Source organism: Delphinus delphis, chromosome 3 (assembly GCF_949987515.2).
Source record: "Delphinus delphis chromosome 3, mDelDel1.2, whole genome shotgun sequence".
In the NCBI taxonomy this organism is placed as follows: Eukaryota; Metazoa; Chordata; class Mammalia; order Artiodactyla; family Delphinidae; genus Delphinus; species Delphinus delphis.
In genome coordinates this window covers 117,648,690-117,669,380 of record NC_082685.1, presented here as the reverse complement: position 1 = coordinate 117,669,380, position 20,691 = coordinate 117,648,690, and the positions used below count along the sequence as shown (strand labels likewise).

The following is a 20,691-nucleotide window of genomic DNA, read 5'->3' as shown; positions in this document are numbered from 1 at the left end:
GTGCGAGCCATATATGTAGTTTCATGTTTTCTTGTAACCATATTAAAAATAAAAGAAATTAATTTTAATAATATATTTCACTTAGCTCAATATATGCAAAATGTTATCATTTCAACATGTGATTGACATAAACATTGGTTTACAAGATAGTTTATATTCTTTTTTTAGCAGTCTTTATTTTTTAGAGCAGTTCTAGGTTCACAGCACAATTGAGAGGCACATACAGAGATTTCCTGTAGGTCCCCTGCCCACACTTGCATAGCTTCCCCATTATCAACATCCCCACCAGAGTGGTGCATTTGTTACAATTGAGGAACCTACATTGACACATCATTATCACTCAAAGTCGTAGTCAATACTAGGGTTCTCTCCTGCTGATGTTACATTCTTCCCTCATACTATGAGCACTTTGTGTTTTACGCTTCACAGCACATCTCAGTTGGGACTGGCCGCATTTCAAGTGCTCCGTCCATGTGTGCGGCTAGCGGCTGTCATAACAGCACAGCTCCGTAGCATTCCATTGTGAGGCTCTATCACAGTTACCCATGGCACTGTAGGCACTGCAGCTTGGGGTTATCATAAGCCATGTTTCTGCGAACATTGCACTGTTCATGGGAGTATAAGTGAATCCGTCACTTTGGAAAACAGTTTGACATTGTCTAGTAGAGCTGAAAATTTAAAAAAAAATTTGACCCAGAAATTCTACTCCTGGATATATACCCTAAAAAAAACTGCCTGTGTGTACCAGGATGTATGTTGGAGACTGTGTCAGAGCTACGCTGTTCATGACAGCCCCAAATGGAAACAGCCCAAGTATCTAAGTAGAATGTTTTACCGAGTTTTCTTTCTTGACATTTTCATTGTTCTCTCCAGTTTCTCCATTTCCTTTTCATTCTCATTTACGGTACTCAGGTAATTCTAATTCCTATGGTTAGTGGCACCCAGTAGTAAGACGTCTCCTTTGGAGTGAGGAAGGCGGTCTATAGAAATAATGACAAAAACAAAAGGGCTTTAGTTGGTTTAGGAATTGAATTTTGCCTCGCCAGGGCCCACAGGTTTTAGATTCAGTGTGTCCACGCATCAGTGTGTCTGTTACAAGCTGTGTGTTTATCATTAAATTACTGGAGTTTGCAAGGTATTTTTATAAAGGAGATTCTGATCTGCTTAGCCATCAGATCTGATTAGCCACCATTCTGATGAGCACTCATTGGTAATTGATCTACTTTGTAGCTCTTGCTGTAACTGGCTGTAGTTCATGTAGTGCTTCGTTTAATGTCTTACTGCCCTGACAGACTGTACTCTGTGATGGGCCTGGACTGAGGCTGTCCTGTTCACTGTTGTATCCCCAGTGCCTAGCACAGAGCCCAGCAGGCGTCAGCCTGGCAACTCCAGTAAATAGCCACCAAATGATAAGTGAATGAATGTGCATTCTTAGGTAAGAGAGCGAGGCTGCCAGGATTTACACGTGACCCAGTGGAGGCCACTGTAAGTGTCAAGTCTGAAGGAATCGGTCTTCAGTCACAAAGGCAAAAGGGCTGATACCACTGTTCTAAACTCCCTGGGTCCCGTCCCCAGGGATTATGATTTAACTGGGGATGTTATACATCCCCAGGTGATTCTAATGTGCCGCAAAATTTGAGAACCTCTGTTCCGTAGAAACGAAGTAGTCATTCTCAATGTATGGTTTCCAGACTGCGGCAGCATCAGCAGCATCTAGAAACTTGTTCTACCCCAGACCTGCAGACTCAGCAACTCTGGGGATGAGGGCCAACAAACCCTCCAGGTGATTTTGACGCATCGTGCACAGATATGTTTACTGTTCAATGGGTGTCTGAGTCAGTTGGGGCTACTGTAATAGAGTACATAGACTGGGTAGCTTATAAACAACAGAAACTTTTTTCTCACAATCTGGAGGCTGGAAGCCCAAGATACGGTGCCAACACGACCCGGTTCTAGTGGAGGCCATCTTCCAGATTGCAGACTTCTTGTATCCTCACATTGTAGAAGGGGTGAGAGAGCTCTCTGGGGCCTCTTTCATAAGGGCACTGATCCCATTCATGAGGGCTCCACCCTCATGACCTAATTATTTCCCAGAGACCCCACCTCCTAATACCATCGCGTTGGGGGTTAGGATTTTTTAAAAAAATAAATCTATTTATTTATTTATTTTTGGCTGCGTTGGGTCTTCGTTGCTGCTTGTGGGCTTTCTCTAGTCGCGGCAAGCGGGGGCTACTCTTCGTTGTGGTGTGTGGGCTCTGGGCACGCGGGCTCTGGAGCGCAGGCTCAGTAGTTGTGGCGCATGGGCTTAGTTGCTCCGCGGCATGTGGGATCTTCCTGAACCAGGGCTCGAACCTGTGTCCCCTGCATTGGCAGGTGGATTCTTAACCACTGTGCCACCGGGTAAGTCTGGGGGTCAGGATTTTGATATTTGAATTTAGTAGGGGTGTGGGGGGATACAGATTGCCCCATTACAGTGAAACAGTACAAATCATAGTTTTATTTGCCAGTGGTTTGTTCAAATTATTCCAGGTACTTTATTTGTTCTTTCTGCTCACCACTAAAAATGGCTAACTTAAAATTTTCATGTGCTTTTCAGCAAACCCAATCATTATGCACCAAGCAATGACGTATATGGTGGAGAGATGCACATTCGACCAATGCTCTCTCAGCCAGCGTATTCTTTCTACCCGGAAGATGAAATTCTCCACTTCTACAAATGGACCTCTCCTCCAGGAGTGATTCGGATTCTGTCTATGCTTATTATCGTGATGTGCATTGCCATTTTTGCCTGTGTTGCCTCCACTCTTGCCTGGGACAGAGGCTATGGAACCTTAGTGGGAGGTGGCATTGGCTACCCTTATGGAGGAAGTGGCTTTGGTAGCTACGGAAGTGGATATGGCTATGGTTATGGCTACGGTTATGGCTATGGAGGAGGCTATACAGATCCAAGAGCGGCAAAGGGATTCCTGCTGGCCATGGCTGCCTTTTGTTTCATGGCTGCATTGGTGATATTTGTTACCAGCGTTATAAGAGCTGAAGTATCTAGAACAAGAAGATATTATTTGACTGTGATAATAGTGAGTGCTGTCCTGGCCGTTATGGTGTTTATTGCCACAATTGTCTATATATTGGGAGTCAACCCAACTGCCCAGGCATCTGGGTCTCTCTACAGTTCACAAATATATGCCCTCTGCAACCAGTTTTATACACCTGCAGCTGCTGGAGTCTATGTGGATCAATATTTGTATCACTACTGTGTGGTGGATCCCCAGGAGGTAGGGATAGTTTTGTTCTTTTTTCTCCCCTCTTGCCTTGGGTCAGAGGCTCTCCTCTTGGGATGCTTAATAGATTCACTTTGGGAATGTTTAAAAAAATATTGATGCTACGCCCCACTTCTATTTAAACCAGAAACTGGGAGAAGGGCTGGGTGTCATTATTAAGATATGATTAACATACCATCCAATTCATCCATTTAAAATACAATTCAGTATTTTTAGTATATTCACAGAGTTGTGCAACCATCACCACAGTTGATCTTAGAACATTCTCACTACCCCAGGAAAACCCCCGTCCTCATTAGCGGTCACTCCTCATTTCACTAACCGTCCCCAGATCGAGAAACCACTAATCCTGTTCTGTGGTTTTGCCTATTCTGGATATCTCATATAAGCAGACTCATACAATATGTGTTTTTGTATGATTGGCTTCTTTCACTTAGCATTAATGTTTTAAGGTTCATCCGTGTTAGAACATGTACCAGTACTTCATTCCTTTTTATTGCTGAATACCGTTCCATTGTGGGGCTATACCACATTTTATTTATTGGCCAGTTAACAGACATTTGGGCTATTTCCACCTTGGCCGTTACGAATTTTTCTGTGAAACTTATGTTTTAATGTCTCTTGAGTTCAGTATATACCTAGGGGTAGAATTGATGGGTCTTAGGGAGATTCTGCGTTTAACCTTTCGAGGAACTGTCACATTGTTCTACAAAGAGGTTGCATTATTGTACGTTTACCAGAAATGTATGAGGATTCCAGTTTCTCCACATCCCCCAGCATTGTTTTTGTCTGTTTGAGTCTAACCATGCTAATGGGTGTGAAGTGGTACCTCATTTTGGTTTTGATTTGCATTTCCTTGATAGCTAATGATATTTTCTTCTGCTTATTGGCTATTAGTATATCTTCTTTGGAGAAATGGTTATTCAGGATCTTTGCCCATTATTTAGTTGGGCTATTTGGATTTTTATTAAGTTGTAAGAAATTTTTTATATTTGGATACAAGTCCCTTATAATATGATTTGCAAGTATTTTCTCTCCATTTTGTCATTCTCTTTTCACTTTCTGGATGATGTTCTTTGCACAAAAGTTTTTTAATTTTGGTGAGGTCTCATTTAATTTTGCTTCATTGCTTTTGCACCCTAAAAGGATGTTGTATCTAAAAACACTTTGCCTAATTCGAGGTCACAAAGATTTACTCCTATATGTTTTCTTCTAAGAGTTTTATAATTTTAGCTTTTAACAGTTAGGTCCATGATCCATTTTGAGTTAATTTGGGGCATGTTATAAGGAAGGGGTCCAACATTTCTTGCATGTGGATATCCAGTTGTCTTAGTATTATTTGTTGAAAGGACTATTTCTCCATTGAGTTATTTTCATGACCTGGTCAAAAATGAATTGACCATAAATGTGACGATTTATTTCTAGACTCTCAATTTGTTTCCATTACTTGTGTTTCTGTCCTTAGGTCAGTACCACACTTCTTTTTTTTTTTTAAACATCTTTATTGGGGTATAATTGCTTTACAATGGTGTGTTAGTTTCTGCTTTATAACAAAGTGAATCAGTTATACACATGTTCCCATATCTCTTCCCTCTTGCGTCTCCCTCCCTCCCACCCTCCCTATCCCACCCATCTAGGTGGTCACAAAGCACCGAGCTGATCTCCCTGTGCTATGCGGCTGCTTCCCACTAGCTATCTACCTTACGTAGATAGTTGGTAGTGTATATATGTCCATGCCTCTCTCTTGCTTTGTCACAGCTTACCTTTCCCCCTCCCCATATCCTCAAGTCCGTTCTCTAGTAGGTTTGTGTCTTTATTCCTGTCTTACCCCTAGGTTCTTCATGACATTTTTTTCTTCTTAAATTCCATATATATATGTTAGCATATGGTATTTGTTTTTCTCTTTCTGACTTCACTCTGTATGACAGACTCTAGGTCTATCCACCTCATTACAAATAGCTCAATTTCTTTTCTTTTTATGGCTGAGTAATATTCCATTGTATCTATGTGCCACATCTTCTTTATCCATTCATCCGATGATGGGCACTTAGGTTGTTTCCATCTCCGGGCTATTGTAAATAGAGCTGCAATGAACATTTTGGTGCATGACTCTTTTTGAACTATGGTTTTCTCAGGGTATATGCCCAGTAGTGGGATTGCTGGGTCATATGGTAGTTCTATTTAGTACCACACTTCTTGATTGCTGTAGCTTTGTCATCAATTTTGAAATTGGGAAGTGGGGGGTCCTCCAACTTTGCTCTTCTTTTTCAAGATTCTTTTGGCTAGATTCTAGGTCTCTTGCATTTTCATATGAATGTTAGGATCAGCTTGTCAATTTCTGCAAAAAAGCCAGCTAGAATTTTGAAGGGTTGCGTTGAATTTGTAGATCAATGCAATCCTTCAAAATCCTAGCTGGGAGAAGAATTGTCATCTTTACAATAAGTCTTCTGATGCATGAACATAGGGTGTCTTTTCATTTACTTAGGTCTTCTTTAATTTCTTATAAAAATGTTTTCAAATTTTCACTGTGTAAGTCAGTATTTCAAAAAGCTGTCAGGTGATTCAAACGTGCAGGTGGGGTGGAGAACCTTGCTTTCAGTAACCAGGAGTCATCCTAATTAAGAAAATGTTTCTAACCTAGTATTCTTTTTTCCTTTTTTTTTTCTCCTTACACTGACCCAGGAATTTTCATTCTTTTACCAGAATGAGTCACCTTTTGGGGGTTAGACCTTCTCCAATAACTACCTTTATTTTGAAGACTGAAATGTAGGTTTCAGAGTTTTGTTGTCGACATTCAGAGTGTCTGTGGTAAATAGGGCTGAGGGCTGGTATTCCTTTCTTATCACACTGACATCCCTCTTAGTCCTCTGACTACCCGAAACCTGTATTCTTTGAAAAAGGATACCACTGTTACATAGACAGCTGCAAAGAGAGCTTCCTCTTACCCGTTAGCAGACATCCAGGCCAGAGCCCTGGTACCTGTCTGAACTCCCAAGTGCCTCCATGCCAGTGTACCACTTAACATACCTGTCAGACACTAGGAGAACTGTCAGGGGTAGGGTTTCCTTGTCACAGGCTCTTCTAGTAAGCACACAAAAGACACCTAAAACAGGAACCTAACAGACTAAAAGGATCATTAGCCCATTCTCTCTAATTTATAGCTTGGTTAGAGTGTATCTGCATAATTTATGGTAAGACTGAAATTTACATTCAGTGTAAAAAGTTGTGCCAGACATGTGTTACGAACAAGGCTATAAGCATGATTGGGTATTTAAAACTACTTTTGACAGCTCGGTGCTTTGTGACCACCTAGAGGGGTGGGATAGGGAGGGTGGGAGGGAGGGAGATGCAAGAGGGAATAGATATGGGGATATATGTATATGTGTAACTGATTCACTTTGTTATAAAGCAGAAGCTAACACACCATTGTAGAGCAATTATACTCGAATAAAGATGTTAAAAAAAATAATAAAACTACTTCTGAGAATAACATTTTCCAGCCCTTTAGAAGTATACCAGTGATGAGTTAATTTATTGGGTATTCTCATCTGTTTATGGAAATATGGCCCCTTGGTGCTCAGGCTTTGGAACTACTTTTCTATAATTCTAAAACAGGGATTCATGTTCATTCCAAGGATTGAATCAAAGTTGTGTGTGTGTGTATGTGAATCAAGGTTGGTGTGTGTGTGTTGCTAGCCTTAGCTGAACTAGCTTGGGCTAGGTTTTATATTTCTAAAATGTAACCGTTTGTATCAGTTTTATAGCAGTTAAACAACAGATATTTAGTAGGGCCTTAGGTATTTGTAGAGTGTTGGTTGGGATAAAGTAAGCAATTAAAAGCTAAATATGTCAATATCTTTAATCTCTTTTTAGGCCATTGCCATTGTGCTGGCGTTTATGGTTGTTGTGGCTTTTGCTTTAATAATTTTCTTTGCTGTGAAAACTCGAAGAAAGATGGACCGGTATGACAAGTCAAATATTTTGTGGGACAAGGAACGTATTTATGATGAGCAGCCCCCCAATGTCGAAGAGTGGGTAAGTGTTTTAAGAAAGTCAGTAAATGTCCAGTTTTTTATTAGACCCCCAGATTTGTCTCTAAATTTAACCTATTCTGCTTTGTGAAACTTAATTTGTAGAATTATTGTCTTTGTATATTGCAAAAGTTGTGGCCTCACATTTTACTTCGAATGTTAAGAAAGTGGGATGAGTGGACATGGTTTTACTACGAGTAAAAGCCAGATTTCTATTTCTAAGAAGTGGATCTAGGCACTGAGAAGAAATGGCTTTTAAAGAAACCACGAAGGAAATAACGTGGCTTTGGAAAACAAAAACATCTCCTCTCCCCTTCCTTTTTATTATCCTGCTGATTGTTTTGGAAGTAAATACCAGTGCTCAGGATGTTTACGGTCTTTGGTCAAGATTGGCAAGGGGGGCTTCCCTGGTGGTGCAGTGGTTGAGAGTCCGCCTGCCGATGCAGGGGACACGGGTTCGTGCCCCGGTCCGGGAAGATCCCACATGCCGCGGAGCGGCTGGGCCCGTGAGCCATGGCCGCTGAGCCTGCGCATCTGGAGCCTGTGCTCCGCAACAGGAGAGGCCACAGCAGTGAGGGGCCCGCATACCGCAAAAAAAAAAAAAAAAAGATTGGCAACGGTGTTTTTGGGGTGGTAGCAGGTGGCAGGTCTTTAAACTTTTTACATGTGGAACAGCCTGGAGAATCACAGGGACTAATTCTGTACTGATATTGACATATTGAAATACTTAAGTGAAGGCAGAGAGAGATTAGGGCAATTTTTTTTTTTTCATATACTGTTAATCCTACCAGTAGGTGGCTTCCTAAATGATGCGACTTGCTGAAGTGCAGAAAGTCCCTCTTACCAAAAATACCTCCCAAATGCATGTTCCTGATAGCTAACCTGTTTTTAGGGGTGTTCCAAACTTTGTTAGAAATACTCTGTTAGGATGTTGTTGAGAGCAGCCTCAGAATCTGCCTTCATAGGTTTCTTTGAGCAGATTGGTTTCTTGCCATGAAGGTTAGTTGAGAATCCTGGACCCTGGTTCCGGGGTAGGTTGGTTTTGGCCCGTGGGAGCAGAGCGGAGTGGGCTGAGGGTGGGTCCTGCTGGTCAGGTTGGGGGTGAAGATACTGATCATCTTGAAGGCTCCTAGCTCTAGCATCCTCCATCTGGTGTTTGAAGAAATTTGAATGTAGATGAAATTTTTCTAGTTAAGGTACTAAGACGAAGCAGTCAGGAGAAACAGAAGGTATGGTATGTGTGTGCCCCTGTTCCCGACCTCTCCTTGAAGCCTGCTTGTTGTTTTTTTCTTCCTCATCCCCCTCCCCCAACCCAGTAAAATGTGAAGGTGTTGGGGATTGTTTTCTTTTGACCTTTAGCTCCAGGCAAGGCCACCTGTAGAGGGAATAGGACAGTCTATTGTGAACTGTGAAGTCAAGGTTTCACTGAGAGTTTCTGGGTGTGTCAGTTTTCACTGGCTGTTGGATTTGTTTACTTAAGGTTTTGAGAGCCTAAGAAACTGACTCAAGAGAGACCAGTGCCAGTAATATTAGAGTCCCAGTGAACTTCGGCTTCTCATCTGATTTTACTGTCATGAAGGTTTAATAAGTTCTGGGTACTTTGGATAATTTGACAAAAGATAGCCATAATAACTTATGGAGGTGATGATGACAACAAAGCCAGAAAGGCTTAACTTTTAAAGAGGCATTATTTTTATAATGCTTCCTCACTGAATCCCTGGAAATTTGATAGCCAGCCTGTAGGTTGTTTCACACATCATAGTTTCTCTGTAGTAATAAATGTTTTGTCGTATGAAACTAAATAATCATCTGTTGAATAGCAGACATAGGATTTTGAGCACACTGATGTTTTATGCGGTACTTAATTACTTGAAAATTCCTCATTTCCTTTTCCTTTGTTCCCCCAACTCAAATGCCTAAGGAAGGCTATTGGAAATAAGCTATTGGGAGGCAGTTTTAGTCACAGGTATTGTGCTTTGCCTTCCATTCCCGCCTTCACCTGCCCAGGTTTGCTTTGCTGAACTCAATCCCACATTTTCATTCTTGCCTCAACTTACTTCCACAACCAGATGCAGACTGTTCCTCAGGTTTCTCTGCTCTTACGCAGTATTCTGCTCGAATGGATTTCACTCCGATAACACAGGTGCGCAAGTGGAAATGTTTGATGCTGCATCCGAAGTGCCTGGCATTACAGGGTATTGAGTAGAGTATGGGAAAAGAATCTAAAAAAGAGTGGCTATATGTATATGTATAACTGAATCACTTTGCTGTATAGCAGAAAGTAACACAACATTGTAAATCAACTATACTCCAATAAGATAAATAAATAAAGTGGGGGAATTCCCTGGCAGTCCAGTGGTTAGAACTTGGCACTTTCGCTGCCGGGGCCTGGGTTCAATCCCTGGTCGGGGAACTAAGATCCTGCAAGCTGCGTGGCACGGCAAAAAAAATAATAATAAACTTAAAAATTAGAAAATAAAGCAAGATAAAATAAAGTGCCTGGCAGTGGAGTGGATTAGTGTTTTTTCTTCCTTTTGGTCATTAGAAAGTAATATCGTAAAAATTATCTCCACTTGAAATAATGGAAGAGAATCTAGAATTAATTACTTGTGCTAAATGAGAATTAAAATTTGAATTCTAATTGTGGAGAACTAAGACAAGATACTCTCCATACAGCTAATAGTGGATTGTTTGGGGGTGCGGGGGGTGGTATCTTACTAAACTTACTAAAGGAGCAATTACCTACTAAATTTACTTCTTCCCTACACATTGGGGTAGGTACATCCTGACATTCATAATTAAATTGTACTGCCTTTCTTGAATTTTAAAATCTTTAAGATAAGAACCCCCAGGGCAAAGGCACCTCAACAGTTGAGCCTTAAGAGTTTTAAGCAGATTTCAGTCCTTTTGTATTATCTGTGAGAAAATGTGTAATTTTCTAATTTCCTGTCTCTGAATCTCCGGCACAATGGTTTCTCTGCCTTCTTAGGGATTTTTAGGGTTGTTTTTTTTCCCTCCCCTTTCTGGATATCTTGTACTTTGTAAAATAAACAGGCCATGTTTGCACACTGTTTGGATGTTAACCTGGTCCTTTGTAGTCAGTCACTCACTTAAGTTTGTACCAACGTTGTTGTATTTTAAATGTTTAAAGGCTCTTTTAATTAAAGTTGTAGATCTTTATTTTTTCTATTATGTCCTCAAACCCCAGGTTAATTGGTACTTTTTCTGAATTCAAAGAATATGATTATTTTAATTAAATAATTTTGAAAATACTGTGAAGTATAAAGAAAATTCTGCCATTCTGAGTTACCTTTTTCGTGTATTTTCTTTAATCCTTTCCTCCTCTTCCTACTTCTTATTCTAATTCAGAAGTATGATTGTAGTCCTTATCAGTGTAAAATTCTACCTTTTTTGATTTAACATGATATAGGCTTTTTATCACATTAAATATTTCTCAAAAACAATTTTGATATTGTTAAAAATTTTTACTGAAGTGTAATGTATATCTATACACACACAGTAAAGTACATTAAATGCACTAATTTAATTGTATGGCTTGGTGAAATTTTACACGTATAAGCCCATTTGTAACCAGCTTCTAAATCAAGATATCATACATTCCAGTGTCTAAGGTTTCCTTATGCCTCTTAGTCAGTATCCCCTAGGGGTTGGTAACTCCTCTTATTCCTATCACATCAATTAGTTTTGTCTATTCTTAAACTTCACATAAATGGAATTACGTCCTGTATGCTTTTATGTCCACTCAACATAATGCTATAAGATTCATTTATATTGTTGCATTGGTTGGTGTGGTACTGTTTTAATTTTTGTATTTTCTGGCAAGATAAAAGCTTTCTAATTACCCCTTTTTAAAAAGCCTGTGGCCAGGGCTTCCCTGATGGCGCAGTGGTTAAGAATCCGCCTGCCAATGCAGGAGACATGGGTTCAAGCCCTGGCCCGGGAAGATCCCACATGTCGTGGAGCAGCTAAGCCCGTGTACCACAATTACTGAGCCTATGCTCTAGAGCCCGTGAGCCACAACTACTGAGCCCATGTGCCACACCTACTGAAGCTCGTGCACCTAGAGCCTGTGCTCTCCAACAAGAGGAGCCACTGCAGTGAGAAGTCTGTGCACTGCAACGAAGAGTAACCCCCGCTCACCGCAACTAGAGAAAGCCCACGTGCAGCAACAAAGACCCAACTCAGCCAAAAATAAATAAAGAAAATTTAACAAAACATAAATAAATAAATAAGTAAAAAGCCTATGGCCAGAATTACAATTTTTAAAAAAAGCAGGTTTTCAGGCAGTCTCCCTGCCATCCTTGTGTTTCCATTTGCCCATTTCTGGGTATCTTTCCTCACCCTCTCTCCACACTTGTACGTACTCTTCTTAGTTTCTTATGATTCCTTTCAGTGTTTTATTTTGTGAAAATAAAACCAAAGAAAAATACACTTCCTGCTTTTTTATGCAGAAGTTAGTGTACTGATCATACCATTCTGTCTGCACATCCCCTTTTTACTTGGCAGTGTCTTTCCTTACCACTTCATAGCCTCTTTGTGGTATGGATGTGGTACCGTGGTTTATGTAATCAGTCTTTCATTGTTGGATATATTTATTATGTAATATTATAAACAATGATAGGATTTTAAAAAAGAAGACTTTGTATAACTTGTATATATGTCTGTCTATATATATACTCCTATAGGCTAAATTTCGCGAGTATTACTGAGTCAAGGGGTATGTATATGCATACGTCTGTAACTTTGGTAGATAGTAAGAAATTGCCCTTCAAAGGAGATGTACCAATTTATACAGCCATGAGTGGTGTGTGAAATTCTGGTTCCACACACCTTTTCTAATAACATTCCATTGTAGAGATCTATTTGACCAATCCCTGTTGTTTCATATTAGTTTTTTTCCAATTTTTGACCAGAATAATTATGTAAAAAGTAATTTTCTTACAGTAAGTATGTGGTACTTTTTTTGAAAATGGAGAAAATTGATGTTGAAGGTAACTTAGCTGTTATGTAAATGGAAATCATTATTAATTTACATGCCTGGGCTCACGTAATGTGACAAAGCCAGGAGTAGAGCCCTAGTCTAGCATTTCCATGCCAGTGTGCTCTTAGGGAAAGCCTTAGTGATTACATTTTCTCTGTCTCTTTGTTTTTTTTTCAGATTGGTTTCAGGTACACAGAAATAAATTATTCCCAATTCTTAGTTCATGACCTTGTTGTCTTTGGTCCATTCACAGCCTTTTTTGTATTTATTGATTTTTTTCATAATGAACACCCATCATCCTACCCAAGAATTACAATACGAGGTCTAAGTTACATTACCCCATGTGTTTTTTACTCTCCCATCCGCCTGCTTCTGCCTGCTCCCAGAGGTGACCTGTCTCCAGAGTGACTTCCCTACTTTAATTAGAAGAGACCATGATGTGTTCCTTCCCTTTTCTGTTGCCTTGATTGCATGACTGAAGTGCTTCTCAGTTCTGGGAATGGAACTAATGGTTCCATTGTAATCAGAGAAGGTACCCTCAGCTGTTCTCACTCTTAGTGGACTTCCTCTCCGTTGCCCTAAGTAGTGTTACTATGTACTGGCCAGAAAACTAGGCTCTGCAGGGTTTTTGCGTTGCTTTAGAGGAGACCCTTCGTTTAGTCTCAGATGAACAGCCCTGTGGGACTGGTAGTCTTCCCCTTTCTTCTACTCTTGCTGTGTAATGCTGTCTTTTCTACTTCTGTCTAATAGAAGCAGTATATCAGGGAGGTGGAATACCAGGGTTTGAATTCTAGCTTCATTGCTTTTGCTGTGACTCTAGGTAGATCAGTTCAGTTATTTTTAGCCCACATGTATGTCAAGGAAGTCTAGTTTGGGGAGAATTCCTGGTGGAGGGACAACAGCACTGGACCCTAAAGCTCTGGGTTTGAGTCCTGACTCCAGCATTCTTTGGTAAACAGATTACCCCTTCTGATCCTCAGTTTTCTTATCTATAAAATTGGCTATATTATTTGGTCTGCCTCTCAAGACTAATGTGAGATGCATGTGAGAAAATGAAGAAGACCAGTAATATATGGCTGTCTGCCTTACAGGGATGTTGAAAGGAAGACAGCTGGCTGTGCAGAAAAGAATTTTGGTGTTGCACGAGTCCTAGTTACAGTTGACAAAAACAGAACTTAAGTTAGCATAGGTAAGAAGAGGAATATATCTGCAAGATTTTGGGGGGTGATTTATGAAATCCTAGAAAGAGTCAAAACAACTTAGCCACAGAGGTAGGGATGTGGCTGTGTTTCATGAACAGCTAAAGTCAGGACTTCAAGTCCATTGGGATCTGCTTTCTCATCTTGACTCCCTCCTGCCTGGTAGGCTTCATTTTCGCATGGAGAAGGGGAGCAGAAAGCAGCTACTTAGAGCTCTTGTTGTTCATATTAGTGCTTCGTCTGAGACTTGCCTGGGGAAGGGGCCCTGATGCATGAGTAGCCTTGGGTCAGGCGGCCATCCTCACACTAACCCACTGTGCCCAAGGGCAGGGCCCTTCTCACATAATCCAGCATGTGGCAGTTCCCACAGTTACTGTGTGGGATGGGGAGATGGTTTCTAGAGAAACTACTCTGTGGATAATACTTACTACCTTAATATGAGCTACATGGGTTAATTGTAATTGCCCTTTTATTTTTTATGTGTGTGTCATCTGACCAGGTTTAAATGCAGAGTGCGATTTGAATAGCTTAGGACGTGTTTCTGAGTAGCTTTCTGAGCCCACTTCACCCGAGTGCTCCTCAGTAGTCTGCTGGCTCTTCCCGGGAGGGTGTCACGCCACTCAGATCCCTTTCTGCCCCTTTGAGCTTGGCCTCACAGAACAGCAGGGGACCGTGGTTTAAGGAGCTGCGTCCTGCCAACACACTGAGAATGCTGGTAGGGGGACTCTTCAGCCAGGAGTGCTGCAGCTGAGTTGGGAGGGGCTGATACCCTTATGCCCATGAAGATGAGTATTTCATGTTAATCTCTGTGTCCAAATCTCTCTTCCCCCACCTGCATTTCCAGAAGGTCATAAGTATAAATATCAAGACATACATCTTCGTTTTCTCTAGAGTGAGTACTTAGAACTGGGGTCTGGCTTTGGAAAAGCACACACCTACGGTAAATATTAAAGAGTTGATTGTAAAATGTGTGTACTTAAGATTAGTCTTTGTTGATACCTGCAGTATTCTGGGGAAATAGTAACTGAAGGTTATGCACTTCAGTTTCAGGTGCTCCTGTGAATAAGTTTTGGTTTGGCTTTGGTAAAGTGAAAGAAAACAGAATCTGAGAGCAGTCTGGGACCTTAGGGTAAGGTCATCCAGTCTGTCTCCGTGAACTTACACAAAGGAAGCTGAAGACCTGCGAGGTAGACACAGTAGTAAGAAGGAGGTTTGTTGGTGGTGATTTGATGTGTCAGGGCTAGAAGTTTGGACTCTGGTTTCTCAGTGCTCTTTTCAGTATAGTACATCAGGCTGACTTGGGATTGAGCTTCACGTCTTAATTTTGGCAATAAAGTTTTTTAAAAAGTCACAGTAAAAGAAAGGTAGGAACCACCATTTCCTAAGTAGGCGTAGCCACTCTATACGTCTTTACAGTGTGAATATTCTTATACAAGGGGACACTGAGGTTTGCAGAGGACTTCAGTAATTTGTCTCAAGCCAGATGTACTAACCAGCAGGACAAGTGTTACATTTGCCTTTATAACTTGTAATTTTTTGGTGTGGTTTTTTTTTTTCCTCTGAGATCTCTGAGCCTCAGTTTTCTTTGCCAGTAGAATTGGGGAAATAGTTCATAGTTAATAAAACTATCATTAAAATGAGATAATGTATGTGTAAAGTGCTTATCTCTACCACAAATCAGCATGCCAGTTCTCAGGGAGTATTTTCTGTCTGTCTCTTAAGTTGCACCTTTTCTTGTTATGCCACATAATTTACGTCAGAAGCAAGAATAAACTAAGTTTGGAGAGAACATGCCATAAACTATTTCTTCATTATTACCAAGTAGTAAATAAAGGTTGTTAAACAAGATCCTGTTTTTAAGTACGAAATGTTTAGATCTAAAAGCTGAGTGTAGGGACTTCCCTGGTGGTGCGGTGGTTAAGAATCCGCCTGCCAGTGCACGGGACGAGCCCACATGCCACAGAGCAACTAAGCCCATGTTGTCACAACTACTGCGCCAGTGCTCTAAAGCCTGAGAGCCACAACTCCTGAGCCTGCGTGCCACAACTACTGAAGCCCTCATGCCTAGAGCCCGTGCTCTGCAGTGAGAAGCCTGCACACCACCACGAAGAGTAGCCCCTGCTTGCTGCAACTGGAGAAAGCCCACGTGCAGCAATGAAGACCCAATGCAGCCATAAATAAATACATACATACATACATACATACAAAGTGTATTACTTAGGTAGCCTATTTCTAGAAGTTTCTAAGCTTTGACATTGTGATGCAGCATTGTTATAGCATTGTTCCCAACATTTACCTGTCAAGGTAGGAGCTAGTAAGGATGATCAGGCCTGGGTGTAGAGAGGGGTCAGGGTCCTGGACCCCTGTCCTTTGTGGTCAGCCTTGGGTAGCTTTTGGTATCCTTGGACTCTGATGAAGGAAATCACTTTGTCTGTTCATTTAATAGGTTTCTCATGTGTCAATGGGGAAAATAAAAGTTTCACCTACAGCATGTTTATGCTGATCCTGTAACAATTAAAGGGCTTAGCTCAGGGCCAGCACATAATTTATTAATGCCCAATAAATTTTAGCCAGAGGAATAATTGTTAGTATTTGCAATGATGGCATCAAATAAGGGAGCTTGGGTAAGAGTACCCAAAATATAAATACATTTAATGTTGGTTGCAGTTGTTAAACTATTAATTTTCCTCTTACTTGTAAGCTTGCTGCGAGATAAGAACAAATGTTTTTTTGAAGGGTGTAGGCAGACTCTGCGTATCATCTCCTTGCACACAGGAACAGGGAACAGGTCCAGGTGGGGCAGGTGACTGGGACCGGGCGGTGGTGGTAATCAGTGTTAGACAGCTGAAGAAACGCAAATAGCTTTCTTATTTTCAACCAGTAAGTCCAGGTGTTCTTTAACGTAAGAGCAGTTCCTGGGGGCTGCCGACAATTGGTATACCGGCTCTCACCCTGGGAAAGATTTCACTATTACCTGTGGTCTCAGGTGGCATGAAATGGAACAAGAATGGAAGTGTCCTATCCATGGACTGACCTTCAGAACCCAGCAGCGTGGAGGACGGAAGGCCCTATCTGTCGAGGGCATCCTGGGGGGCTGGTGTAGAGAGTTGTAATGGAAGGTGAGGTAGGATGTGTGCTAGAGCTGGTGAGTGTCTTTGTGGCTTTCTGGATGCAGGATTCCTAGATTTCCAGCACTAAATAGAGTTAATTCTAACTATAGGTATAATGGTCTAAACAGGGCAGTTGTCTGTGACATCGAGGAAAACTGTCCTCCATCAGTGGTTCTCAAACCTTAGCAAGCGTCAGAATCACAGGGAGAGCTGGTTAAAACAGCTTGCTGGGCCCACCCGCAGTGTTTCTCGTGCAGTGGATCTGGAATGGGACCTGAGAACTGGCATTTCTGAGTTCCCAGAGTTCCCAGGTGATGTTGATGCTACTGGTCTGGGGAACACACTTTGAGAACCACTGTTCCATAGAGCCAGGCTGCAGCTATAATACTGCAAGCCCAGTGGGATTTGAGTTAAGGTATGCATAAGGGCTCTTCCAGGCATGGCATGCTTAGAAAATGCTGAGGTTGTGTGGAGTACTACAGTAAACTGAAGGGGATTTGGAACCCTAGGTGGTGGCTGGCATGGGCTCTGAGGACTAAGGTGTGCTGTGCCTGCGGCACACCTGCTGGGGAGGCTGGCATGAGATACACGAGTGTTAAAATGCAGGCTGGGGCTTCCCTGGTGGCGCAGTGGTTGAGAGTCCGCCTGCCGATGCAGGGGACACGGGTTCGTGCCCCGGTCCGGGAAGATCTCACATGCCGCGGAGCGGCTGGGCCCATGAGCTATGGCTGCTGAGCCTGCACGTCTCACCTTTTTTTTTTTTTTTTTTTTTTGCAGTACGAGGGCCTCTCACTGTTGTGGCCTCTCCCGTTGCAGAGCACAGCCTCCGGACGCGCAGGCTCAGCGGCCATGGCTCACGGGCCCAGCCGCTCCGCAGCATATGGGATCTTCCCGGACCGGGGCACGAACCCGCGTCCCCTGCATCGGCAGGCGGACTCTCAACCACTGCACCACCAGGGAAGCCCCAGAATTCAGCTTTGCCTGGTGTATGTTAGTACTTCCGTGTGGGCAGCCTGCGTTTGGATAGGGAACATGGTGTTTGCTAAATCCCCAGAGCCATCTGATCAACGTAAATTGATCAGACTTGCCCAAGCCTGGTCCATGATCTCTTCCTTTGTGGGATTAGTCTGTTTGGGAGCATTTGCCTTCAAGCCACCAAGGGTGGAGAAAAGTCTGAGGGAACTTTCCAGAGGCAGTTTTCAGGCTCTTGTTGGGGGAGCATCTGTGAGTGTAAAATATCAAAACGGGAAAAACGAGTTGGACCACTTAGTGTTTTGAAAACTTGTAGTGCAAGGGCACATGGCCGGGAAGGTGGACCTCCGGTTGTAAAACTGGACATGGTACTTTGAGATGAAGGTCCTCCTCCTTCTGATGTCTGGTATATTTCTCCACTTTAATTACCAAGCAGGAAAACCCCTTCTGTTTGCCTTTTGAGGGTGGTGTTCCTACACTCTGACATAAAGAAAAGGAACCCGATGACTAAGCACATATCAGTAATTTTGTGTCAAAAGCTGCTTTTAGAATGATAGTCCAGTAGGCAAATAAAACTCTTCAAAATGGATTCACATCGTATCTTACTCGGATGTGGTGAGGAGTGAAGGCAATGAGAATAGTTCCTTTTCTTACTGGGAATAGTCAGTGCCCTGATGAGATGGGTACCTCAAGCCATATTTAAATTACTGAGGTATCAGTTTGTTATTGCCAGAAACAGCTGAGCTTGGGAGTCAGGTGGACGGGGTTTACGTCCCCCCTGTACCCTGTCACCTTCTGTGTGACCTTGAGCAAATTAATTGGACCTTAGAGGCTCAGTTTCCTCATCTGAGTATGAAGATAGCCCTATCTCACCGGGCAATGGTGAGGACCAAATGGGGTCAGGTTTTGCCTGACACATGAACTTCCCTCTCATGATGCAGGTCTAGTCTGACTCCCCGTGTTGTGTGAGCTAGGAACGAAGAGCAAAATGGGGCGTGGCTGTCCTCCCTCCTTTTTGCTTGTACTCATTCCAGATGAAGTATGCAGTTGATTTGTGTGGAGAGAGAGGTTTTTCCCAAACTTTGTTTTACAGGGGTGAATTGACCTAAAACATTCTTGACCTTTTTTTTATTCCATCCCTGACTTCATGGAGTCGGGGCGGAGAGGCTGCTCGTGAGTCAGTAGTGTTGATAAGCGTAATCGTGCAGCTCCATCCTGGTCCCAGGGTCGGACGGCTCCGTGCTGACAGGTGTTGAGATGAGAGCTGCCCTGAGTCGCCCTCTTTGTTTTCCCCTTGGCACCCCACAGGGATATACGATGTTTTCATTAATTCTCCAAAGACGGTTAGTTAACAAAGATTTTTTTCACAAGTGACATAGAACACTTCTAATGAGTGTAATTAAATTCTGAATAAAAATTTGTCCTCATTATAACTACCTCTTGTGAAGATCTTTTGAAATTATTTCACTTGAATTTATTTCATTTTGACATTTCAGAGACACTTTAGTTCTTTCTTGATTGGAATGTGAATCTTGGTAAAACGTTTCCTGTCCCCTTAAATTAATCATTCCTGGGCTTCCCTGGTGGCGCAGTGGTTGAGAGTCCGCCTGCCGATGCAGGGGACACGGGTTCGTGCCCCAGTCTGGGAAGATCCCACATGCTGCGGAGCGGCTGGGCCCGTGAGCCGTGGCCGCTGAGCCTGCGCGTCCGGAGCCTGTGCTCCGCAACGGGAGAGGCCACAACAGTGAGAGGCCCGCGTACCGCAAAAAAAAAAAAAAAAAAAAAAAAAAAATCCTACTCCTTAAACATGGTCTGTGAGAGTGCTTGTCCTTTTTGAATTTAGTCTCTAGAGTCTGCCTGTGTCCTTCTTTGATTGGTTCAGGGTCTTTTCTCTCCTCGGCCTCAGCCCGTCTGTCTTCTACTGTCTCGTCTTTCCCTTTTATAAAGTCTGTGCGGCAAGGGTGCCACTAGGGCCAGGAACTCTTCAGGCAGATCCCAGGGAAGAGCGGCCAGGTGGGCGCTGCCGTGTGGATTTCTGTGCGTGTAGTGCCCTTCCGCCCCACGGCTGCCCCCGAACCCCAGCTCCCCCGCCGGAGGGCCTGCGGGTGGGAGCCCCGGATCAGCCCCCCAGGCCCCGAGGCTTCTCTTGGCTTCGCAGCAGCAGTTCCAGCGTTCGCTTGACTCTCAAACTTTCCTTTCCCCTCAGTGCTTAGTAGAAGGCGGCAAATCTCCCTGCATTTGTGTTTTTTCACTCTGCTTTCTTCTGCCCCTAATTTCTTAGAGCTAGTTTCAAGTTACTTGAGGAAACCTGTTCACCATTTGCTGTTCAGAATGAAGCCGAGTATTTCTCAGGTTCTAAGTCTTTAAAATTTTGCTATAGTTATTAAAATGGTAGGGTTGTTTCGTTGTTGTTGTTTTAAAGAACTTTGGCTACATCATCAGGTATTATGGACTGGCTTGGGATCCTCTCAGTAATAACAGTGAGTCTCAAATCCCTTTTCTCATCATAGGAAGCACAGGCTGAGGACTCATAAATTTCTAATACTGGTCCCTCCTCACTGGGGCTTCCCAGCTTCCTCCCACTGTCCTTTGAAAGCGGCAGGTTTGTACTCACTTTGCATTGGTACTGTGAGAAAAAGCAATATTTTCTTTTGGGAAACGCGAAGCATAAAAGGAAAAAAATGAACTTACTCCTTGTTTTACAAATATATTTTGTTTCTGCCTCTAGACACTTAAGCTCCTTTCGAGGACAAAGGCTGCTTCTTACTCACCTTTGAGTCTGGCTGGGTGTTTTTTTTTTTTTTCAAAACTATGTATCACGTCACAGATTTGCATGTCATCCTTGCGCAGGGGCCATGCTAATAATTAATCTTCTCCGTATTGTTCTAATTTTAGTGTATGTTCTACCCAAGCGAGCATGGCCTTGGAATTTTTTGTGCACGTGTATGAAGAAGGTTGAAGTCATGAAAGACCTGTGCTGGAGGGTGAAGTCAGTGTTCGGGCTAGTCTAGTTCTGCTGACTCTAAGAGATAAGCATCAGCTCAGAGCAGCTCATCTGATAAGGCGGTTGGGTATATACAGTGTAGAAGTAGAACA

The 20,691-nt window shown here is 42.5% G+C and overlaps 1 protein-coding gene and 1 non-coding gene across 6 annotated transcripts in view; one reads left to right on the top strand and one right to left on the bottom strand.

Annotated features, from left to right (window-relative positions):
• OCLN (occludin) overlaps positions 1 to 20,691 on the top strand; it is a 47,386-nt gene that overhangs the window by 9,826 nt on the left and 16,869 nt on the right. For 4 of the 5 annotated variants that reach the window (XM_060009358.1, XM_060009359.1, XM_060009357.1 and 1 more), the window contains exons 3-4: positions 2,597 to 3,275; positions 7,155 to 7,316. In XM_060009358.1, coding sequence (XP_059865341.1) covers positions 2,597 to 3,275; positions 7,155 to 7,316 — 841 coding nt within the window. The remainder of the gene's footprint in view (positions 1 to 2,596; positions 3,276 to 7,154; positions 7,317 to 20,691) is intronic. The other variant, XM_060009362.1, reaches the window with a different exon arrangement.
• On the bottom strand, positions 20,401 to 20,512 carry LOC132423724 (U6 spliceosomal RNA). Its single transcript, XR_009519046.1, has one exon. It is a non-coding gene; the product is annotated as a U6 spliceosomal RNA (small nuclear RNA).